Source organism: Protopterus annectens, chromosome 7.part0 (genome assembly GCF_019279795.1).
Source record: "Protopterus annectens isolate FY-2018-M chromosome 7.part0, PAN1.0, whole genome shotgun sequence".
In the NCBI taxonomy this organism is placed as follows: domain Eukaryota; kingdom Metazoa; phylum Chordata; order Ceratodontiformes; family Protopteridae; genus Protopterus; species Protopterus annectens.
This window is the reverse complement of record NC_056739.1, coordinates 1,566,899,072-1,566,925,471: the sequence shown is the minus strand read 5'-3', so window position 1 is coordinate 1,566,925,471 and position 26,400 is coordinate 1,566,899,072. Positions and strand designations below refer to the sequence as shown.

The following is a 26,400-nucleotide window of genomic DNA, read 5'->3' as shown; positions in this document are numbered from 1 at the left end:
TAACAGAACCTAAACAATGTCTTATAATACACTGTGACGCCCGTGCCCTGGCCGAGTAATCAAGGAGCATCAATCCTCACCACTAACACCAGTGAGGGGTGTCCACATTGGGAATGATAACAAATACACACACGCAGTAAAGTAAAATTTCCCTTAAGAGCACACAGAGATCACAGTCAGTCTGGGGCTGGTTTCTCCCTTTCTCTCCAGATCCACAATAAGACTACCCACTGGCACAGCTATAGAGTCCTTAGCTGGGGTTTCAAGCCAAGTCTTCCCAGCACTCCCTCTGTCCAACCAGTGCTTCGTGTCCCTGCCCAAGTAGGCACACACACACTTTGAGATATGATTTATATACAACCACACAGACACTCCTGGGGAAGACTGGCACAGGTTCACTAGCTGTGCCCCTTCTGTCCAAACTATAAGGTAGTAATCCACTGCCACCAGAACCCCTATTTATCATCTACCAACAAGGCCCTTCCCAAAGGGTGTCCAATTATTGTGCAATATTATTATCCAGTTAGTAAGTGGGACCAGACTGTTTAAGGCTCATTGGGGTGGATTTGTACAGTATAACTATAGACATGCAATGTACTCTAGAGCTTATATTATCTCTACACAAAACAGCCAAGGTTGAAAGGCTTAAAATATTTAATAAATAATAAAAACACAAGACAAAACTTCTTACTACACAGTGCTAGTCAAGAGTTCAGACATCACAGGAAAATGCTTAAAATAATACTGTAGAATAGTTCTGACATAAATATAGAAAACAGCTAGACTAAACTTACTATTTTCTATCTTTTCCTAAGAGCAAGCACAGTTCTAAATAAACTTACACATAGAGCAAAAGCAGATTACTGGTGAGTTGTCAGCTTTAGACAAAAATCCAAAATGCTCTCTCTCTCTCTCTCTCTGAGATAGCCTTTTAAATTGATAATACATCACTGCTGATTCATTTTAGATTACAACATTCTTCTCTCATTCCCAGGCTAACAGAAACTCAGAGTTTAACATATCTTTGATGTTGCACCTGGTCAGGAAACCACAGCAGTTAAAGACATTATATATGTAAAATCTAGCAATTAACTCTGGTCTCAAAACAACAGAAAGAATCTGCTGGTCCAGACATCATGGCTCTAAGTTTGAGATTAAACAGTCATACACAGCTTGACTTACCAGCTTTCTTCCAGCAGAGTGCACTGTTATTACATTTCTGACATTCAACATTTAAGACAATTTTCTTACATTTAAGAGAACAACCCAGTGGATTATATTAATATTTACAAATGACAGAATTATCTACAAAATTCTATCTAGCTAGGCTGGCAGCCTTCACATGCACTATTCTTTAAACTATTATGTTAAAATATACAAATACATGCCACTCTACCACTAAAATAATACACTTTTATCCGTAACATTTGTATGAAAAACATATGTTGTAAAACATATACATAGTTATGCTAAAAGTAGTAAAAAATCATGAACAAAAAATGATGTGGTCAAATTAACATAAGAGGCAGGAGAGAGAGAAAGAGACAGTGGGTTTAAGAGTACAACACAAATAGGGTAAGAGACTAGGAAAATTCTACAGCAACAGTTAAAGAAATAATGCAGTTACAATTCAAATTCTAATGGCTTTACAACTGAAATTGTAAACAGTGTGACTTGCTTCTCTCTTTTTGAAAAAGCAAGGTAAGATCTGATTGTTATTGGCAAGGGGTAAAAGGCCTGATTGCCTTGCATTTTCTATGTTTCTGTATGAAATGCTTCAAAAATAGTTACAGCAACAGAAATAGCAAGACAAAATCAAGTGCATTGGTCTTTTTAATTCCCTGGTGTAGAGATACAGTGGATATAAAAAGTGCAGACACTGCCGTTAAAATGCCAGTTTTTTGTGATATAAAAAAATGAGACCGCAATAAATCATTTCAAAACTTTTCACACCTTTAATGTGACCTATAACCTGTACAATTCAATTGAAAAACAAGCAAATCTGTTAGGGGAAAAATATAAAAAAAAACTTACAATAAGCTGGTTGCCTAAGTGTGCACACTCTTAAACTAATACTTTGTTAAAGCACATTTTGATTTAATTACAGCATTCAGTCTTCTCGGGTGCACACCTGCCATCAATTAAAGAGACTCTGATTAACCCCAAATAAAGTTCAGCTGTCCTAGTAGGATTTTCCTGACATTTACTCAGTTGCCTGCTACAGCAAAAGCCATGGTTCACAGAGAGCTTAGAAAGCATCAAAGGGATCTCATTGTTGAAAGGTATCAGTCAGGAGAAGGGTACAAAAAAATCTCCACAGCATTGGATATACCATGGAACACAGTGAAGACAGTCATCAAAAAGTGGAGAAAATATGGGACAATGGCGATGTTGCAAAGTACTGGATGTCCTTCCAAAATTGATGAAGAGACAAGATGAAAAACAGTCATAGAGGCTGCCAAAAGACCTACAGCAACACTGAAGGAGCTGCATGAATTTCTGGCAAGTACTGGTCGTGTACTATATGTGACAACAATCTCCCGTATTCTCCATATGTCTGGGCTATGAGGTAGGGTTGCAAGACAGAAGCCTTTTCTTACACAGAAAAACATTCAGGCCTGGCTAAAATTTGCAAAAGAATACATAAAGTCTCCCAAAAGCATGTGGGAAAATGTGTTGGTCTGATGAGAACAAGGTTGAACTTTTTGGCCACAGTTCCAAAAGGTACGTTTGGTGCAAAAACAACACTTTGCATCACCAAAAGAACACCATCCCCACGGTGAAGCATGGTGGTGGCAGTATCATGCTTTGGGGTTGCTTTTCTTCAGCTGGAACTGGGGCTTTAGTCAAGGTAACGGGAATTATGAACCATTCCATATACTAGTCACTTTTTGCCCAAAACCTTCAGGCATCTGCTAGAAAGCTGAAGATGAAGAGGAATTTCACCTTTCAACACGACAATGATCCCAAGCATACATCCAAATCAAGAAAAGAATGGCTTCACCAGAAGCAAATTAAAGTTTTGGAATGGCCCAGCCAGAGCCCAGACCTAAATCCAACAGAAAATCTGTGGGGTGACCTGAAGGGGGCTGTGCACAAGAGATGCCCTCGCAATCTGACAGATTTGGAGTGCTTTTGCAAGCAAAGAGTGGGCAAATATTGCCAAGCCAAGATGTGCCATGCTGATAAGACTCCTACCCAAGAAGACTGAATGCTGTAATTAAATCAAAAGGTGCTTCAACAAAGTATTAGTTTAAGGGTGTGCACACTTATGCAATCAGCTTATTGTATCCTTTTTTATTTTTTATATTTTTCCCCTAACAGATTTGTTTGTTTTTCAATTAAATTGTACAGGTTATAGGTCACATTAAAGGTGGGAAATGTTTTGAAATGATTTATTGTGGTTTCTTTTTTATATCACAAAAAACTGGCATTTTAACAGAGGTGTGTACACTTTTTATATCCACTGTATTTCAAAAAAAAAAAAAAAACAATTTGGGTTTAAAAATGTCTCCAAACCTGTGCAATGAGGTACAGCTTCACAAAGCATAGAAAGTTATAGCAAATTTACAGTGGGACATGATATAAATAGCAATTGAAAAACAATAACAAGAACACAAATTGCTAAACAGCAACTCTAGAAAAGCCTATAGTGCTCAGACACAGAAAATTGCAGCAATTAACCTTCTCTGACAAGACTGCCCACTACAGTTTTCAAGATGGTCCCAACACCTAGTTAATCAACTGTTTTAGTTAAAGACAAAAATAATGCAGTTAAAATTTTCAATAACATTTCCAGCAATAGAAACAAAAAACAAAATCAAGTGCAACACAGTTTTTGCTTCAACCTTTGCTAACTAACACAGTTAAAATATGTTCTTTTTTCATACTGATGTATTGTTGAATAAAAAAAGTTCATATTGATAGTGATACTTGCTCCTTCTTTAGTGATAACTCCTAAAGGTACTTCCCTTAAAGCAAGGGCCTTTCTTGTTCTAATACTGTCTGTCACAGTATTTCCATCAGTAAAGATAGTATTTTGATTTTTAATACATAGTTTATGCTCCTAGGTGTCCCTGCAACCTATATTATATGGGACGAAAAAGGTAAAAGACATAAGGACAGTTTCCAGGAATACCCGAGAGACATAAGGCATGGTAAAATGGAAAGTCCGGGGGGGGGGGGGGGCATTTTTTTTTTTTTTTGCATTGTCATCACAAATACCCTGATTTGTTATCTGCCTCTGTTCTGGTGCAAATGTCTTCCAGCATGTTAGAGGTCAGACAGTTCAGCACAAACTGTTCTATAAAGGAAGTCTTTGCGTTTTAAAATAAGAAACTTTGAGATCTATGAGCTTAAATAAGGGAATCAATTGAATGTATTTTATGAATTGATTTATTGGTTCTGTAAAGTTATTTGCATTTTTTAAACTACCCCCTTTTATTCTTTGTTATATTCCAAAAGAGAATAGAGAGAGTGAGCCAAGTGCCCCTTACTGTTTAACTAGCTGCTGCATCTGAAAACAGAAAAAATGCTGGAAAGTACTTTCTCTTATTCTGCACTTGTTACCTAGCTATGACATCCATTTTGAGCCATTTTCCCTTGCCTGTATCCTTTTATATTATTTTAGTCATTTTCAGCTAGTAATGCATTGCCTTTTATTGCTGGCTGCACTTTAGGCATTTTGAGATATCCTGTTTAGTACTGTTTTGTTTCATTAACATTATTATCTTTAGTGAATCTGCTTGGGCAAGTTAGAAGCCATCTTAGAATCAGTTGAGATTTGATCCAAGTGAGAATCAGCCACACTGCTGCAGGACCATGGTGATTTAGAGCTTTTGCGGTTTACATTAATTCTAGTTTTCAATGGTAATTTTGTTTTCTTCTGTAGTATTTACTGCTCTGAGCCCAGCTCAGCCTTTGACTTCCTAATGAGACTCCAAAGAGTGAGTCTATTGCCCTCACTGTTTAACTAGGTGCTGCATCTGAAAATACAGAAAAAAAAGCCAGGAAAGTACTTTCTCTTTGTCTGTACTTAGACTGCCTAGCTGTTACAACCACTTTGAGCTGTTTTTTTTATTGCATCTTTCAATTTTATACAGTTTATGTATTTTGAGCTGTTTTGCATTGCCTATAATTTCATATATATCATTTTAGTCGTTTTCGGCTAGTATGCCTTGCCTGATACTGCTGGTTGCACTTTAGCAATCTGAGCTGTTTTGTTTTATTTATACAGTTTTTTCCAATTAAACAACTAACTTGAGTGATTCTTTTTTGGGAGGGGGGCTTAAAGCACTTGGGCTTCAGATTTCGCATCACATCATGCCACTACCAAGTTGATGTACTCAGCACAGCTCTGCTCAGTAAATATAATGGAAAAAAAACAAAGGAACTAAGAAAACTATGTGAAATCTTCCCAGGAAGCAGGCTGGCATTAATGCTTTTGTTTTGCACACTGTAGTATGTATAGTATTAATTCATTTTCTTCCATCTTACTTTGGGCAAGCCTACCAATCAGTGGTAGTCTACAAACTGCATCTCAGGAATAGGTTTGAGATTAGTTTTTCTGTTTTACACCTAGTGCAAGTACGAGCACAGGGACACCATTTTCTATTACCATCAATCCCTGGAAATCTTGAAACCTGCTTCTTAGAAGCTAGCTTACTTTGCTTCTGGTGAAAGAAGCAGCACAGAGGCATTGATTCCTGACTGACCACGACTGGGCAGTGTGTAATGAACTTCCTTGACTGACCTGTTTTTGGACCATTGTGCAGATTAGTTCTCTTGCACTGAGCTACTGTACATGCTATACAGGGCATCTAGCAAGCAAAAGCTGCAACAAGCCTACAGAGATATAGAACATTTGGGATGAGACTGCTTATCACCAAACAGCCTTTACCGTCTTTCTATAAGAACCAGCTTGGGATTAGTGCTACTACTTTGTTTCTGGTGAGAGAAGGAGCAAAGGGGCATTGATTCCTAGCTGAATATAACTGAGGTGAGACCAGCACCAGCAGTAGCCAAAATGCAAATCATCACTATTTATCATTCTTGTTTAACCCAGTGAATGGTTAAATTAATGAATTATTGCTCAAATTAGTTTACTGGTTCCTTCTGGTGGCAGAAGAATGTTCTTTGGTTAGTTGTGGGTGTTGCTTGCTACTGAGGCTAAATTCAAGTGTCTTGCCATTAGGTGGTGTTCTCTATTGAGCTTTTTCAGGCAAGCCACATTAGACAAAATCAGTAAAGGTGGTGATGTCTCCATATTCTTAGAACAAAAATTTCACCTCTGGACTTGTTAGACAAGATAACAATCTGGAACTCCTCCACATCCAACTAACCATTAACAAAAATCCTTATCATATCATAGCTAACTACAGGACTCCTCTATGTCCCCCTCAGTCAACAACTCCTGCCTAAATAGTATGGCGTCCCTACATATTAAGCCAAACTCCATTCTCCTAGGAGACTTCAAATATCCTTCCATAATCTGAGAACCATCCTCAGACATATATGCCCAGAAATTTTGTGACTTCATCAGTATAAACTCTATTGATCAGTTTAGTCCTCAACCTAACCAGGAACGACAAAATTCTGGATTTGCTCCTTACCAATATGAAGCAGCTTTGCTCCCCACCAATTGTAACTTTCTCCCTAGTCAAAATAGACCACAAATCACTTGCATTTGCCATAAAAATGAAGCCTGAAGCAACTTCCAATACCATGGTATTCACAGATTATGCAAAGGCTAATCTACTAAAACTGAATGATGGCCTGGCTAAATTCAGATGCTCATCCATCTTGAAGACCCCATTGCTTATTGCAAAATCCTTTACTGTCAAATTCTATGCACATACAAATAGCTGTGTGGTATTCCTCTGAAATAAATAGAATGACAAATTCAAAAGCAAACCCCTATGGTGGAAACTTTATGAACAGGCCCCATAATTAAAAATTTCACTCAAAACTAAACAAAACTCTCAAGATGACAAAAACACTCTTGCTAAATAATACAAGGAACAATGGATCGTGATAAAATCAACCAAAGCCAAGTATGATATAAAAATAACCACCCAGGAGAAGGATAACTGGAAAGTCTTCTTTATAACTATGTAACTAAAGAAAACAAGACACAGAAACACGACTGAAAGCATAAGAGTTTAAAAGTTTAATGAGGTAAGTGTTTTTACACCAAATACTAGTGCTTCTTTAGACCATATAAAAAACTACCGTTTCAAAACAACCAATGAATACCAAGACTGATAAAAACCTGACATCAACTTGTATTATTTAGAGAGATGTGCTTTTAATACAGGCTTAATAGAAACCCTGTCATTTAGACCCGGGTATTTTTCAGCTTGCCATAATATAATCCAATGCAATTCTCTGGTTTCAGTAAAGTTTTTTTATATGACCACCATGTATATTTTCAAAAATAGTTTCGATAACTTGGAATTTAAAGCTATGTTCATTCCCCATTCTGTATACAATATCTGGCTAAGGCATTCTTAGTGTTGCCATTCCTAATACAATTAATATGTTCCCTGACTCGTTCCATCAGTGACCTATTGGTTTTTCCCAAAAAGAAACAGCAAAAAGTTGTACATGTTGCTAAATAAATCAAATTCTTGGTGTGACAATGTGCTTTAACCTCAAATTTATATTCTAAACCAGTAACTGGATGAATAAAACATGCTGATGTATCAAGAGATGTACAAAAATTGCATGTAAGGCATTGACTAATGCCTGTCGACCCGCCACCATGTCCTCTTTCTTTGAGTGTCACATTTTTATAACAAAGTTGTCTTTTAAGCGATTTCTTATTCTTAAAAGACAAAATTCAGTCTATGGCCAACGACCGCTGTAATATCATTGTCCAGATTCAATATGGACCAATTCGACTTAATAATATTCAATATATCAGTCATATCACTAGTATAAAATAAAGATAAAGACACATTGTTTCCCTTACTAACAACATGGGGAGGCTAAGCCTCAAAAACTTGGTTTGAAAAATATGGTTTTGCCTTATTTTCTCTATGTATAGCTCCCATATAAATATTTCTTTCAATTTCACACATTTGCCTACTTAACACAGCCAACATCTCTGAAAAAGTTACTGTAACAAGGATGAGGGCAAATCATTCACACCACATACCTACACCTCACAAAGGTGTTTAGCAGCATCCCACACTCAGGGACCAAGATAAACTCTCTGAGCTAAATGTAAATCCCCATATAACTCACCAGACAGCAAACTGGCTCACAAAAAGAACCCAGGAAATAAGGGTGGGTGGCTCTACCTCTTCTAAAGGACCTGCCACTACTGCTATATGCCAGGGTTCAGTCCTTGAGCTACTCCTCTTTAGCATTTACTTCTTGGAGGTCAAGGCTAATGTTAAGAGTTTGTGCAGGCAAATTTGGTGCCATCATAAACTTCCGAGAGAACACAACGATCCTCAAAAAGGGTCTGTCCCAAACAAATAGCTGATGTCAAAACCAATGACTAAAACTAAATGATAAGAAATGTATAATCATATATTTTGGCAAGCATAACTCCTCTTGTAACTATAGCATTGACAACATACCCCTGAAAATTGATCCCACAGTCAGGGATATGGGAACCTATGTCAGCAATGAACTGTTCTTTGATTACCATGTTATCTACTACTGTAACACAAAGTCCTGTTTCATCACACAGCTTACATCTAAAGGTATGGTGTCAAGGTCCAGGGATATAATCATTCCACTGTACTCAGCACCCATTAGGCAAATCACTAATTATAATCCCCCTTTAAATATGTAGTCATCTAAACACCTGTCACAAAGAAGTTTAGCTATAAAGCTGGACGAAAAGCGTTTTGAATAAATTTGTGTGCTTCACGTTTATTCATGCATTTGTTCTTTAGTTCTTCGTGTTTCAGTTGCCTTTACATATTTACTGACAGACAACCACTACCTTGCAAATACAGCCTCAGCAGACTCTATCCTGTTAGACTTATTAGACCTATTACACATTCACAAGTCCAGTGGTGGCATAAACACAAGGGATTTCAGTCTCCTCTACAACATAAATAGAACATGTTGGAGGGATAGGTATGTATCAAACAGAATTCCACTTCTATACAAATGTCTGCTACTCCACATAATGCAAAGTACTTCTCTTAATCTATTCAAATGTAATTTACATGAATGGATGTGTAACCACAAATTCACCCCCGGTTTACATCCTCATACCCTCACGGATTGAGATAACAAGAAAATGTTCCAACATATCCTTGTTCTGCTCATCTCTGGGTTATTTTGACAGAATATATAAAGGTTAAAACCTTCAATGGGAATGTAAGGCTAGGCTTCTTAAGATCCTCACAGATCAATAGCTTAGCAAATACTTATGAACCTATAACACCTACCACACCCAGATATGCTTCATATTGAAATGCTGGTCAGCATAGCCAGAATTCCACACCCTTGATTCCAAGCTCGTAGTCCTGCAGTGTTTTTTCTCTCATCTTTCTTCTATCATCTCTCACACACACACACACACACACACACACACACACACACACACACACACACACACACACACACCATCACTCCTTCACAACTTCCGCCTCCTACTGTACCAAACTGCTACTAGCCAGAGACGTTGGGCACTCCAAGGTCACAATTACTAAACACTCTTAAAATAAGCAAACAGTATCTTATTAGTTATGGTAGTTGCAGTATAAGAAGTCCCACTTAAAAAGATGGACATCATCAGTTACATTTCATCTGTTTTTTGCATTTACCCCTAAAACAATACAACTAATCTAGCCCCTTGACTCTTCAACTTCTTGCTAGGTTAGCACTTTATATCTGAGCCCCAAAGATTTCTTCACCTAGAACATGTCTTCCTTTTTATAGTTATGTTGCTTCTCTGAAAAGAAGTAACAGTCTATGAAACACTAGCCTTGACTACTGTGTGTTTTCAGTTTTGTATTTTGCATCTTTGCTGCATCTCTAATGAAAATAATTACATGCACATTTTTTAACAAATTTCTTCTCATTCTCCCCCTTTCTAGACCTCAGCCAATTTTCTTGGGTGCTACCTCCAGGAAACGTAAACTGGGTTGAAGATAGTTACACTATCCCATTTCCAGTCTTGAAAGAACATTTGCATTACTGACACCATTTCTTTGCTGGGTTGTCATGCTATAAAGCCTGTAATTACAGGCTTCATCTGAGCATCTTACTGTTCGGCCCACTGCCTCTGTGCAACTATTTTAAGGGAATGTGATCTATTTAGCTGTAGTGTTTGTCTGACTTGCTGTTCTCTGCCTGACTACTGATGATCTTGGTCTGCATATGATTCTTCCTACACCCCCCGCACTGCTGTTGTGCTTTTAAACTTGTTGGCTTTTAAGTTGCCCACCTCACTATAAATCTGAATTGGGACAGCCCTCCCAGTCTCACCTCATCATCTGGGAAGGCCCTCCACCTTAGTATCATAAACTTGAATTATCTTCTGTTTCCTACCTTCCCACTTACTAAAACATGCACTTCATTCAGCTGCTTTTACTGTATTTGTGCTTCTTCCTACTTTTTTCAGCTTTTTGCTGCACGTTCTTAAAGGGTTCAGTTTCACTTAATTTGCTGCAATTATTATTGCTTGTTAGTAGCCTGATCACACTGTCACTGTTATTCTACACCTCTTAGTTCTAATTTAAGCACTTGGGCTCCAAAGTAGTAAGCTTACATAAAGAAGATTTCTGGTCTGCACTCTTGTGGCCGGAGAGGTAGCTTACACTCTTCTGAGTTGAGAATTCTTGGTTGAAGGGTTATTGCGTCTGTTATTCTGAAAGTGTCTTAGTTATGGTTTACGCTCTTTGGCTCCAAACCAGTTATTTTACATTAAGAAGGCTTGTGGTCTACCCTCCTGTGGGAGAGCAGGGTAGCCTCTGTAGATCAGAGTGTGTGATATACCTTTAAGAAAGTTTTCAGTTAGTCAGCACATTCATATAAGTACTGAGCGCGTCTATATTACCTGGTCGAACATTTAGGTTAACGAATACCTAAATGTCAATCTGGTAATATTGAAAAATTAAAACAGTGAATGGCCGATTTAATGTAGGGAATGAATTCCCTTGGCTGCAAAAAAAAAAAAAAAAATTAAACCAAAATGAACTGTGCACCATTGTCAGAAATAACGCTTCAGGGATTACCATGGACAGAAAAATGTCACTTCAACTTAGTAATGACAGTAATGGAAGATAGGTTGGGAAGTAGGTCAATCTCGAACCAGTTTGAATAAGAGTCCACTAGTACCAAATAATGTTGACTATCCACTCAAAGATATCTGTGGCTGCTGTCGACCAGGGTAGTTCAGGAATATGACTTAACTGAAATGGTTCTTTTTGTTGGTGCGACTTGGTACTGTTACATGCTGAACAAGATGAATGTACTTTCTCAATATCTCTTGACATAGAAAGCCAGACTATTAGACCTCTCACCCTTCTTTTGGTATAATCAGTTCCCGGGTGGTCATGATGCAAGATATTGATATACTGTTGTTGCAAGGACTTTGGAACAATCGCTTTAGGACCTTTCATGATGATACCATTGTCTAACAAAATCTCATCTCTTTATGGAAAATAAGGTTGCACTTCTACTGGTAAACAAGACTGCTTTGAAGGCCATCCTCGGCTGATTAAGAGGTTTAACTTGTGGAGAATTGGATCTGAAGCTGTGTGAGTTCTGAGCTTATCAAGACATGTGGAAGAAAATTTTTTCCATGATCTCAAAATCAAGTTGCTCATTGTTATGCTGTTCTATGTTTTTTCTGGGCAAGCTGGATAAGGTATCAGCAAGATAAAGAAGTTTACCTTTTATGTAAACAATACTTGAAATTGTACTTTTGCAATTTGAGCATCATGACTTGCAGTCTAGCTTGAGCTGTATGCATAAGCTTTCTCAAAATAGCAACTAGAGGCTGGTCAGTTTCTATCTGGATAGGTCGACCATAAATATAATCATGAAATTTCAAACATGCAAACACAATCGCCAAAAGCTCTTTCTCAATCTGGGCATATTGCATCTCAGTTTGGGTAAGAATTCTCAATGCATAAGCTACTGGTCTACCCCCTTGAAGAATGACTGCAGCTACACCAAACTTAGAAACTTCACAGGAAAGAGTAACTGGTAAGTAACAGTAAGATATATGCAGAAGCTACAGCAACCTCAGAGGTTCTTTACAAAAAGAATACAAACTTGCCTTATGCAGAACACCTTAAAGCCCTTTCTCTCCACTCAGTCTCCTATATATTGATGATGCTAATCTATGCCTGGCTTACAAGGCATCCGCAAAACCCACACTTTCAATCTCCTGCATATTCTTAAATCAGAGTGTACCAGAAATGCAAGGTCTAGAGACCATAACTTTGTCTGGGACTTAATCAGAACATGCTGGAGAAATAGATATGTGCTCCAGAGACTGTCCCTCCTGTGGAACAGGCTTCCCATTCATGTGAAGCTGAATTAATCTATTACCCAGTTTAAGTGCAACTTAGACCAGTGGATGGGAAATAAGAAATTTACACCAGGCCTTGTACCCATCTTCCTTTTGGACAGAGATAGCTTATAAATGCCTGGTCCTCAATGTCCTATTTGGATAAAGGACATCATTATTCTTTCAGGAAAACCTGGCTAGGCTTAGAAAGGCCCCTCAGGTCATTAGCCTAGTGACAATCTATGAATTTATGACGATGATGAATTTTTTATCATATAGGTACACTTTAAACTTTTGTAGAGTTTAAACTGTTTCCAAACGTTTCTTCTCTATGGCAGCATACGAGTCCCTCCTGAACTGATGTCTACAGTTGAGATAAACTTCTGAATTCAAGCTGGCTGATTAAATCCCCCAGACCACAGTTTAAATAGACAGGGAAAAAAGTGAAGAAAGAAAAACACAACAGAGGCTCCCTAGGTGTACATGCGAATATACATGCAAAATAAAGCATAAAAAAATGCCTTGAATCAACTCTTTAGATGAGTTGATAGTGTAGAAGCAGTTTGAAGATACTTTTCTTGAGCATGTAAATAACTGTAAAAAAAAGTAGTAATAAAGAAGAGCGGTGTCTGCAGGCCAACCTGCTGGCAACAGACACAAACTAAACATCTGAAAAAATACCCCAAACAAATTCAAGATCTGGGAAAAAAACAACACTACTTTTTCTGATAAGATGGTATATTAAAATATTAGTAAAAGGATAAAGAGAATGATTATGAAAATAACATAGTTGAAGAAAAGGATAGCAAATATTCTTTTATTATGTTAATAAGAACAAAGTATCTGCTGACAACTTTGGTTCAATTACTCATGATGGGAAAATATTTCTGTCACAAAAGGAAATATTGCCAGCCCAGCTATCTGGGATTTTGTAAATAATTCTATGTTATTTGTGAATATTGATATGATTTATACAGAACTGTATGTCATATACAGAGTTAAATGTAACAACAGCATGTCCTGCTGGGTATATAAACTATTGTAATTGTGTAACTGTATATGTTTTAACAGTAGAAACTGGGACATAAAAGGTTAACTTGAAAACTTCACGAAAATAAGTTGAAACTAAATTATTTTATGACTGTGTTATAAAATTTATCTCAGTTTCAATGTAGCAGACACAATGTCTAGAGCTAGAAGTGTTTTGTATTGTCTTGGAAGAGTCGTAATTACTAGGTTTGAGATGCAGAAGTGTTTTATTGTTTTATGACTTTCAGGATCTGCAAACATCTGAAAGATATGTATTTTTCATTGAGAGATGCTAAAAATGCTTGTACTTTCTGACAATGGGGGTAGCTCGGGAACTAAAGTCAGGTGACAAAAAGGTATGTCATTCATGCTAACCCAGCAGTAATATTTGGTATTGATTTAAGAACTCTCTCAGATAGAGACTGGGCATTTTGTATTTTGTCTTTGACCTAACAAGAACATCCAATCATCATCACATCTGCACTTGCCTTGCTCCAAGTATGTTCTTTACGGCATAGTAACTCTTTTAAATATAGTTAGGAATATAGCAAAGATTAGTTTAGATGTTTTCTGTAATTATTTGGGACTGTCCTGCAATGTTGTTTTAAATATTTCCTGTGATTTTGAACTCTAAAGTCGCTGTGAATACATATTTAGTATTGTCTTGTTCTTTTATTATTTATTATTAAATATATTTAAACCTATTTTTGTGGCTGATATTTGTGAGACATATTTAAGCTCTGAGAGTACTTATATGTCTATTTGGTGACACTGTACAGGCCACTCCTAAATAGCTTTGCTCTTGGTCAAACTGCCATTTGGATTAATAGTAACATTACACAGTAAGATTGGACCACCCTTTGTGAAGAGCCTTAGAGTGGCTGATAAAGAGTTGGCTGGTGGCAGCTGGAACTACCTTATAGTCTGAGCAGAAGAGGGCATAGCAAGTAAACCTGCGCCAGCCTTCCCCATGTTTGTGTGTGTCTGTATATAAATCACATCTCAAAGTGCAAAGTGTGTGTGTGTGTATGTGTGTCAGCTAATTGGGCAGGAACACAAAGCACTGGTTGGACAGAGAGGGTGCTGCAGGTTTTGGCTTGGCCACTCAGCTGAGATCTCAACCCTATAGCTGTGCCAGTGGGGAGTCTTATTGGGGATCTGGAGAAAGAGGGAGAAACTATCCCCAGACCGATTGTGATCTCTGTGTTCTTTTAAGGGAAACTGCAATTTACTGTATGTGTACTTGTCATCCTCCCATTGTGTACGACCCCCACTGTTGCCAGTAGGGAGGATTGAGCCTCGTTGATTACTGGGCCAGTGCAGGGGCATCACATATTAATTGGTTGGCAGTAGTGGGATGGCCACATTGCATATTAACTGGCTTGTAGTGGTGTGGATATTGAATTTCTGTAGCCTGTAAACAGTGGTCACTATAGAAGGTGTTTGTACTCTCAATCAGCCACACAGTGAACATTCAGAGTTTCATATCACAATTGCTTTATTTTTTTTTTTTGTTAGCTTAGTTAGTCAGGGAAGAGTAGGCAAGCATGTCAGCAGAGGAGTAAGGTAAGCTCTCAAGGAGACAGTTGGCTGAAATGCGCCAGGCTAAAGGACTGGTGCATGCTAACCTGACTAAAGCAGAAATGATTGTAGCCTTGAGCAAAGCTGCATCATACCCCAGCAACCAGGAGGACAATAAAACTGGCCTTGGGGATGTACAATTATCAGAAAATGGACAGTTCAACCTTTCCACAGAGGACTTAAAATTCCATCTGGAATTAAACAGACTTGAGCTGGAGGCTAAGCATTTGGAATCAGAAGCAGCAGAGAGACTGAGATGTCTCGATGCTGAGGAAAATGAGAAACTGCGATGTCTGGAGGCTGAGAAAAATGAGAAATTGTGATGTCTGGAGAATGAGAGGCAGAGGCAACATGAAAATGAGATGCTGACTCTTTGCCAGTGTCATGGAGGTAATGAGGAAGGGAGCAACCAAACCCCAGAAGCAATAAATGTCAGTAAATTTCTTCCACAATTTACAGAAGGGGATAATTTTGATAGCGTCTTTCAAATGTTTGAAAAGGTATGTAAACAGCGTAATGTTGACCAAGCGCTCTGGGTACAGTTCCTGACTCCCCCTCCCCCTTACTCCATGGTAAAGCTGTACCTGCTATTTCTAAATTGTCTGATACTGATTGCTTAAATTATAATATGGTGAAGAATTGTCTTTTAGAATGTTTTAAGTTAACACCTGAAGCTCATAGAAAAACATTTTGTGAGCATAGACACAAGGCAGAAGAAAATGTGTGTGAACATATTGCTGAACTAAGCACTTATTATCATAGTTGGGTGAGTGGATGTCAGGTCACCACTTCTGAAGGGCTGGCAGACCTTTTGGTGAGGGAACAAGCCCTTAGCACCTTACCTGAGGATATGAGAATCTGGTTAGCTGATAAACAATACAGTAATGCAGATGAGTTAGGGAATATTGGAGACCTATACCTAGCAAGCAGGGCATCACTGCACATGAAAGAGACACCCAGTGCTGCTCATGGGTCTAAGAGAACCCATGGTGGGCAGCCCAGACTGCCCCAACAGAGTTTGCCAGTAGCAGGGGAAGCCACTAGTCCAGGTACACATCCAGGACCAAGGGTTAAATGTTTCAAATGCAACCAGTGGGGCCACGTAGAATATGGATGTTCACAGAAGAAAGGTGGGAGAGCCAGAAAGTGGGAATGACATAATGCCAGCAGTAAGTTGTCTCGAGACAACTAGGGTACCAAACTACCACAACAGATTATATCTTATCTTAGTAAATAGGAAAGAGGCCATTGCTAAGAGAGATACGACCTCTGACCTAACCATTGTGAAGCTTGCAATCGTTAAAGATGAGCACTATTTGCTTGGGCAGTCTACTCCAGTCAGAGCTTTAGGAAGGACCCCATTCCAAATACCTTTTGCTAGGGTTCACCTTGACTGGGAGGGTGGAAAAGGAAGCCAGTAAGTAGGTGTGTTTGAGGATATCCCTGCAGATGTCCTGACAGGGAATGATTCTGATAATATAGTACCATGTGGGCATGCAGTTACACCCAGTCAAGCTTGGAGACAAGCATGTGGGTCTGCTAGCCTGGGGGAGACCCAGACAGACCGCACACTTGCAGCCAGGTCTAGTGAGGTGGTTACTTCAGAGAGGGAGACATGCTTGTGGGTACTGACGTTCTCTTGGACAGAGTGACTGCAAGGGCAGAGGTGAGTAGTAGCACCCGGGCTGACAGTGAGGCATTGCTCTCAGAAAATACCAGACTTCCTATGGAAGGGGAGCTGGGAAGGGTTACTAAGATAGAGAGAGTTGAGACAGGCTCAACTCTCAGATCCTACATTACAAGGCTTGAGGGAGCTAGTGAGGCACCTGATTTTCAAGGGAAGGGAGAATCTGTATACTGGGACAAAGAGTTACTATATAGAGAGTGGACCCCTGAGGGAGGGCTAGAGGGTGACAGAATACAGCAGTTGGTACTGCCCAGATCCTACCATCTGGCACTTCTAGCCATAGCCCATGATATTCCCTTTGCAGGTCATATAGGCATAAAATGTACAAAGAGACGTGTTATGCAGAACTTTTATTCACCTGGAATTTCCAGAGATGTAACAGGGTACTGCAGGAACTGTGTGCCAAAAGGTAGGCAAGGCAGGAGACAAGTTGAAAGCTCCTTTGATACCTCTGCCTGTGATTTAGGACCCATTTCAGAGGGTAGCTATGGATATTGTGGGGCCTCTGAGTACCCCAAGTTCCACAGGGAAGAAGTATATCCTAGTGGTAGTAGATTATGCTACCAGATACTCTGAGGCAGTGTCATTGTCCTCCATTAAGACAGAAAAGGTGGTAAATGCTTTGTTAGAGATTTTCAGCAGGGTAAATTTCCCAAAAGAAATACTGACTGACAGAGGTGCCAATTTCATGTCAGACCTGCTGGTTTGTCTGTGGAGGCACTGTGGGGTGAAGCACCTAAAGACCACCCCTTACTTTCCCCAGACAAATGGTCTTGTTGAGAGGGTAATGCTACACTCAAGACGATGCTACAGGCATTTGCAGACCAGTTAAGAGGGAGTGGGACAAATATTTGCCCCATCTGTTGTTGCTTATAGGGAGCTGCCCAGGGAATCCATAGGTTTTTTCACCCTTTGAGTTGCTGTATGGGCATAGAGTGAGAAGACCCCCAGATCTGATTCAAGATGAGTGGGAGGGTGAGTGTGAATCCCACAAGGGGTCTGTTGTGGCATATGTCCTAAACCTCAGGACAAGGCTCAGGGAACTCATAGGCTTGGCCCAAGAAAAATTGGCAAACGCCCAACAGCAGAAAAAGGTCTGGTATGACAGGAATGCTCAAGCTAGAGAGTATGCTGTAGGGCAGCAGGTAATGGTTCTCATTCCTGTCAGGCACAGCATGTTGCAGGCAGCTTGGGAGGGATCCTACAAGGTGGTAAGGAAGGTCAGTGACGTTAACTACATGGCAGAACTGCTTGGAAAGTGGTAGGGGCACAAACTGTACCATATTAACATGATGAAGCCTTTCCATGATAGGTAGGCCCTTGTGGTGAGTATATACAGTGGATGGCAGGATGAGTCTGAGGGGGATCTGGTGACAGATCTCCTCAATGAGGCTCGGACTGACACCACAGTGGAAGGGGTAACAATGTCCCAGAAGCTATCCGCTACCCAGGTTCAAGAAATCTGAGCAGTGTTACAGGAGTCTAGGGACATGTTCACTGGGAAACTAGGGTGCACCCACCTGGTGCAGTACCATGTGGATACAGGACCCCAAAGACCTATTAAGCAGGCCCCTTATAGGGTGCCTGACAGAGTCAAACAGACATTGAGGGAGGAGATACAAGAAATGTTGGAACTAGGGAATGTTGGAACTAGGGGTAATTCAGGAGTCCAGCAGTCATTGGGCCTCCCCGTGGTGCTGGTACCAAAGAAGGATGGCAGCACCAAATTCTGTGTGGACTACAGGAAATTAAATAGTTACACAGAGTCAGATGCTTACCCCATGCTAGGACAGATGAAGCCTTAGAACAGCTTGGTGGGGCTAAGTATCTTACCACTACTAATCTTACCAAGGGTTACTGGCAGGTGCCCCTAACTCCCACTGCTAGAGAGAGGTCAGCCTTTGTGACTCCTTTTGGCTTGCATGAGTTCACGAAGATGCCCTTTGGGATGAAATATTCCCCAGCGACTTTCCAGAGGCTGGTAGATCATATCCGAGCAGGAAATTTCACCCTTGCTTACTTGGATGATATTGCCATCACCCCCATTCCTGGCAAGAGCATCTTCAGCATGTGAGGGAGGTGCTGGGCAGACTACAGAGGGCAGGGTTGACCATTAAGCCCAGCAAATATCAGGTGGGTATGGCAGAGGTCTCCTACCTGGCACATAGAGTGGGGAGTAGTAAGATCAGGCGAGAACCTGCCAAAGTGGAAGCCATTCAGGCATGGCCTGCCCTTGTTTCCAAAAAACAGGTGAGGGCATTCTTAGGGACAGCAGGGTACTACAGAAAGTTTGTCCCTAATTATAGTACCATAGCTGCTACCCTCACAGACCTGGCAAGGTAAAACAAGCCAGGTAAGGTAGTGTGGACCCCAGCATGTGATCAGGCATTCCAGAAGCTTAAAGGAGTTGTGGGAGGACCCCCTTGTGTTAGCCAGTCCAGATTAAAGCAAATAATTTGTTGCGCAGGTGAATGCTTCAAGCCATGAGGTGGGGGCTGTACTCAGCCAGGTCTCCCCAGAGGAAGAAGGGCACCCAGTGGTACATCTCAGTCATAGGCAACAACCCAGGGAGGAATGCTATGCAGCTGTAGAAAACGAATGGCTACCTATAGTGTGGGCATTGCAGAAACTTCAGCCTTATCTGTATGGAAGGAAATTCACTGAAGTTACGGATCAGAATCCCTTAACATGGCTACATTGAGCCAGCCAGCAAAATGCCAAGTTACTAAGGTGGAGCCTAGGGTTGCAGGCATATGATATGACAGTGCAGCACTGCAGTGGAGTTAGCAATGTCAATGCAGATGGGCCCTCAAGACAAGGAATGGAGTAAGGTATTCCCAGATAGGCTCAATCTCTCAAGCACATTTCTCAAGGGTCACTTGAAAAACTAGCTTGAGTTTTCGGGGGGGGGGGGGGGTGTCACAAAAGGAAATATTGTCAGCCCAGCTATCTGCAATTTTGTAAATAATTCTATGTCATTTGTGAATACTGATATGATTTATACAGAACTGTATGTTATGTACTGAGTTAAATGTAATCACAGCATGCCCTGCTGGCTTAGAATAGAAATGTATATAAACTATTGTAATTGTGTAACTGTATATGTTTTAACAATAGAAACTGGGATATAAAAGGTTAACTTGCAAAACTTCAAGAAAATAAGTTGAAGCTAAATTATTTTACAAGTGTGCTATAAAAGTCATCTCTCGGTTTCAGTGTAGCAGACACAATGTTGTTTTATGACTTTCAGGATCTGCAAACATCTGAGAAATATGTATTTTTGACAGAGAGATGCTAAAAATGCTTGTACATTCTGACAATGGAGATAGCTTGGAAACTAAAGTCAGGTGACAAAAAGTGATGTCATCCAAGCTAACCCAGCAGTAATATTTGATATTAATTTAAGAACTCTCTCAGACAGACTGGGCATTTTGTATTTTGTCTTTGACCTAACAAGAATATCCACTCATCATCACATCTGCACTCGCCTTGCTGTAAGTAAGTTTTTTTAGGGCATAGTAACTCTCTTAGATATAGTTAGGAATATAGTAAAGACTAGTTTAGATGATTTCTGTATTTATTTGAGACTGTCCTGCAATGTTGTTTTAAATATTTCCTGTGATTTTGAACTCTAAAGTCAGTGTTAATACATATTTAGTATTATCTTGTTTTTTTATTATGTATTATTACACATATTTAAATCTATATTTGTGGCTAGTTGTGAGACATATTTAAGCTTTTAGAGTACTTGCATGTCAGTTTGGTTACACTGTACAGCCAACTCCTAAACAGCCTTGTTCTTGGTCAAACTACCATTTGGATTAATAGTAACATTACACAGTAAGATTGGACAGCCTTTGTGAAGGACCTTAGAGTAGTTGATAAAGAATTGGGTGGTGACAGCTGGAACTACCTTAAAGTCTGGGCAGAAGAGGGCATAGCTAGTAAACCTGTGCCAGCCTTCCCCAGGTGTGTGTGTGTGTGTGTGTGTGTGCGTGTGTGTGTGTCAGCTACTTGGGCAGGGACAAAAAACACTGGTTGGACAGAGAGGGTGCTGGAGGTTTTGGCTTGGCCACTCAGCTGAGATCTCACCTCTATAGCTGTGCCAATGGGGATTCTTATTGGAGATTTGGAAAAGAGGGAGAAACCAGCCCCAGACTGACTGTGATCTCTTTGTGCTCTTAAGGGAAATTGCACTTGACTGTATGTGTACCTGTCATCCTCCCATTGTGCATGTCCCCCACTGTTGCCAGTAGTGAGGATTGAGGCTCCTTGATTACTGGGCCAGTGCAGGGGATTCACAACTTCAATCAGGTATTGATTTATTTATACATTTTCTTTATTGACATTTGATTACTAGGAAAGTCCAACTGGTTAGGAGCCCATTTTCAGCAGAGGCCTGAGGAAAAAAGCTCCAAAGCATTACAAAACATTTTAAGAACAATAATTTTATAGTCTTTAAAAATAATACAAAATACAAATATAGTTTAAATCCGTCCAGAACCCTTTTCCCCATTTTTGCACATGGGATCAGGGTATCACTTCAACAGTAACAATCATCTAGAGCCAAGGTTTACACTGCCGGGTGGCTAATTATACCAAATTAGACATAAAATGAAAACATCAGTTAAGAGTAGATACAAGTTATATGACAATGATTTAACAATAAGAGACATTTAGCCAGTTTATAGAGAAATTAAAGATAAGTTAATAATACAAAGTGACAAAAAAGCAGGCTTATTGTATATTTAGAAAAAAAAAGCCGGGGAAGAGAAACTGATAGAAGTAAAGAAGAGAGTGAAGAAGGGATAGTAAGGAAATGTTAGGTATGAGCAGGTATTTGTAATTTGGTAGCAATGGCAATTACTGTCAATTAGCACTTGATAATATAAATTTGGCAAATATATTTACCACCTACTTTACTAGCAAAATTAAAGATACAAAATCATACAACCAGGAATCTATACTTGAAATCATGGATACTACACCTTACACAGTACTGATATCAGAATTAGTGAGTAGTTCCTATGTAAAGATTAAGGTGAATTCCAGCTCCGATACAGATGATATCCCAGCTTGTTTCTGAACAAGTATATCCAATGAACACTAAGCTAACAACTGAACCTATTATTGTAATCAGGAATGATTCCCAAAAGCTGGAAGTTAGCATATTTTGTACCTATACATAATTGTGGTCTGTCAGATATTGTCAATAATTACAGGCCAATTAGTTTAACAGCTCTTATTGGAAAATGCTTTGAAAAAGTGTCTCCTAGGTTCAATGATGGAAAATAAAATGCGTAGCCCGTTACTGGATATTTCTGAACATGCCTTTATAAAAAACAGCTGTACATTTACTAACCTGGTACAACTTTGCAACCCTGTTAGCATGGTTCTGAACTTTGGAATTGGGGTTATGGTAGCATCTTTGGATATGTTTAAGGCTTTTTACAGCTTACCTCATTTTGTTATCACAGACGCAATGACCAAGTTGTTGACCAAGCCATACATTGTTAAGGAGACAGAAAATTAGGTGTTCAATAGAAATTAAAGAGTTAAACTTATTACTCTGATTGCGAGGCTGTTCAGGCTATAGTCCCATAAGGATTGGTCTTAGGTCTGATCCTATTTAATATGTTTTTTCACATCTTCCAATATCAAACAAATTTTGGGAAGTGAAATATGTTGATGATATAAAAAGCAGACCATTTGTGACCAATCACGATAATATCTGTAACGTAAGTAAAGATTTAAAAAAATATTTAATGTGTTGACAGAATATGGGCAAATGTTATATCCTGCACTTTGACAAACCATCCCTATGTACTGCAGCATCCCTAGGAAACACTGATCTAAATATACTACAGAGATTTAAACTTCTGGAAATTTCCGTATGGAACACCTTAAAATTTCAAATCCAGGCAATAACTATTAAACCTAAAGCTATGATGATGGTTGGAATCATTTTCATCAACAGACCTGGACTTCCTAACTAAACTCCATGTCATATCTAAAGTACGTGATAGAACACTGTTTTGCTCATGTAGTGGGTCTTCCTTACTTGAACTGGAAAACTTTCAAAATCTAAAGTACTCAAAGAGAATTTCACTAATAAGTCACCCTCTTTACAATCAAAAACTACATAGTATAGGCCTTTGTTCCATCAGTTGATGAACAGATGGGACATTTAGCAAACTCATGAAATCTGGAATCTGCATTCTAATTGTCTTATCTGCCCATACAGTTATAGCAAACTATAAACTGTGAAAAAGCCCCCTAACTACACACAGTATGAAAGCAGCATGTCCCCATCATCTAGTGTTTTCCACCCCCACAACAGAAACTGATAAGCAAAGCAATCAGTAATCAATTAGCAATGGACAGTGCAACTTGAAAGTCTAATATCAACAGGGCTTAAAATAAAAAAGAAATAAAACAAAATGCTGCAACAGACAATCTAGTTCAATAAACATTCAACACCTCATACATTCTGGGCATATATCAACCCTTGTTCCCTCCTAAATAAATAAAGAAATAAAGTGTTCAACTTTGTGAGCCCTCAAAAGACAGAAGGAACATCATAAGTATGAAAGCTTACACACTCACACAGACAGACAGACACACACACACACACACACACACACACACACACACACACACACACACACACACACACACATTTTGGAAGGGGGGGTGTAGCACAGCTTTCCAGATCTATTAAAAGATACTGTATGATTATTTGTTTGCATTTAATCAACTACTAATATTAAGCAGCAAACCTTAAAAGAAGCAATAGAATAAAAAGGAAAAAAATTGAGCGCCTGGAGAAAATCCACGCAGACAAAGGGAAGACATGAAGAATCTGTATAGAAAGCACTCTAGCCAGGAATCAAACTGGAGAACCAAGTTGTGTGAGGCAGCAATGATAACCCAGTGGGCTGTGCATTACCAGTGGCTGTCCGGAGTAAATTTTTTGCCATGCAGATTTACAAATATAACTCTGGGCATCTACTTTCATTATTAATATATAAAGTTCACCTTAGTGACAAATGCAATTTTATCATAATGTCAACAGAATACACCAATTTCTACTTTATAGAATAATCAGTTTGCTTTGCTTTGTGATGTATTCATATCCCTCAGTGGCAAAAACAACAAAATACACATTGTAGTAATCAAATTAAAGTTTTAAATACAGTAACTAATATAAAGTTATTTTAACAACAAAAGACATTATCTGTGTAAGAAAGAGCCATTTGTTATCACGTACAGAAAATAATTCAGAAGAAACACTGTGTGCTACATACAGTACACTTTCAAGTACTTGATATCCAGTATTAATTAAAATTCAACTGCAAAAGACCTTTTCTCCAACTAGATAAATTCCATAAAACTATTTCTAAACTCTAATGAAACAATCAATTAATAAGTAAATAAAGTTAAGCTGTTTGGATCACCTTCAACGCTTAGATTTTCTTTATTTGATTTTACCATTCTTGATCACTACCACAACTCCCTTGAAACCACCACCTCAATCAAATATCTAGGGCTCCAGCTTGATCAGAATCTAAATTTCCAACTATGTATTGACAACAGCAACGCAAAATACAATAATCTCTTTTCTGGGCATGGACAATCTCACATTTATTATCTCCATCAGGTATAAAAGCTACATGGAAAGGCATACTCTTTGCTCAGCTTGAATACACCCTCCCATCAATTGCCTCCACCTCAAAAAAATTATTTTCAAACAACAACCAACAAAATGTTTTTTTCCATCTCTGTTTGCACCAAGAACTGACCACTAGTGCTCTGTTCTCAGACAGGTTGATGAGCTACCAGTCCAACAAAAAAGAACAATTTTTGTGCAGGAAAATTCATGATTTGAGAAAGAACTTAAATCTAAAATGTCAGCCAGGCCAAGACCTTTCTCCCCACCACATCACTTTTGCAAATCGGAAAAGCAGCAGTTTCTCCATCCCAAGTCCTACACTTTGGCAATCTATACCGCCTAACATATGAGATTCCACCTCTCTTTCCCAAATCTGAAAACACTTAAAAAAAACATTTCATAAGATACACAATACTGCATCTCACTTAAACCCCTCTAGCACCATCAATGCCCTACATACTTATGCTATTAGCTAACATGAGTACTACTTTCAAATTTATTACAGCTATCAATACTGCAACATATATTTTCTGGTATAGTTCATTTTGATATTGTATTACATTTGCTGTGTTTATATTCCCTAGCAACTCTTTTTGTATTGTCCTGCTTTATCTTCATTTGTTGTAAAATGATGTTGCTTTTGTTTTTTGGCATTTGATTGTGTTACATTCACTCCTAAGGTCCACTTGGATGAGTGTTCCATCACCGTTAACCAACATACATACATAAATACATGACACAGTATAAACAAAAATACGACGATCATTTAGGCAAACATTTTCCTGTAAAAAAAACTTTTGGTGTTGTCATTTAATTATAATATGCACTTGGGTAGCAGTAGGGGACAACTGCCAAGAATTACTACATTGTGGTATACTGTTACCTTATTTACTAAGGCAACGTTGAGCAAATCTTTAGCATCCAGATAACAGAAGATGTAGAAAAGGCAATCCACTGTAAGTTCAGGGTACTCGGTAGCAACCCACTCATTATCCATGGCTTTAGTTTTTAAACTACTGCTAATTACTGCAGCTGTTATGTATGCACACCAAATCAGTGCATGAAGCTTTTTCAGTGCAAAAAAACTATTCACTTCGGCTCGCTTCCGGCAAGCCTATGACAAAAGTAACTCAAACTTGGACTACAAATACAGTTAAGGAATAATACTTCCGAGTTCCTAGTGTATAATCACGTGTTGAAAACAGCTGACGTTTTACTGCAAATGGGTGGGTTAACTATAGTAGTGATGTATTTTCCTTACCATGACTTTGAAATATGCAGCATATAAATAAAGTAAAACATAGTGGCATTTTTAGTTTATAAAAAAGTTCATTGAAAAAAAACATAACAGACACCTCAACTGAGGTTAACGTTCCCAGTGGCTAAGCGTAATAATTGACTTTCCAAATGTTTGCAGTTACTTGTTTATTTGCCCTACGCGTAACGCCTGACAGACCACCTTTCCCAATATGTAACATTGACGTCACGTAACACCCCCCTCCCCCCATGCAAGCTCGCAGTAATACGTGAAAGCCCGAAGGCTTGGTGGAAATGTATTCTATTGCAATTCGCTTTGTTTTTGGTAAAAGTTAAGGTTCATAGACTCCAAAAGTGTAATTTCAGATACCATTACTTGACGAACTTGTTAAATAACTATAATTAAAATGAATATAAAAGGTAAACGCAGCTCTACACGGTGATAGTACAACGACCAGTGAGCTTCACGGAGGACAAAATGTAGTATGCAGGTCTCAGGCATAGAGTTCTCAACGTTAAAGCTCACAAATTGTTAAAATATGCCACTTTGTATATAAAACGGATGCACTAATGTTATTCAGTGTTATTTACCAAGGATATCTTTTAAAAAAGCTTAACACTGCATGTAGTCACGCAGTAGTCTAACTCTCAGCCTAAGCACTTAAAAAGCATTCTACAGTCTAGCAC

At 38.9% G+C, this 26,400-nt stretch overlaps 1 protein-coding gene across 2 annotated transcripts in view; it reads right to left on the bottom strand.

Annotated features, from left to right (window-relative positions):
* FBXW12 (F-box and WD repeat domain containing 12) overlaps window positions 1-25,612 on the bottom strand; it is a 1,108,462-nt gene extending 1,082,850 nt beyond the window's left edge. The window contains exon 1 of one of the 2 annotated variants that reach the window (XM_044078114.1): window positions 25,340-25,612. In XM_044078114.1, the coding sequence (XP_043934049.1) occupies window positions 25,340-25,453 (114 nt within the window). In that variant the 5' untranslated portion in view covers window positions 25,454-25,612. The remainder of the gene's footprint in view (window positions 1-25,339) is intronic. The other variant, XM_044078116.1, reaches the window with a different exon arrangement.
* Window positions 25,613-26,400: the final 788 nt, after the last annotated feature.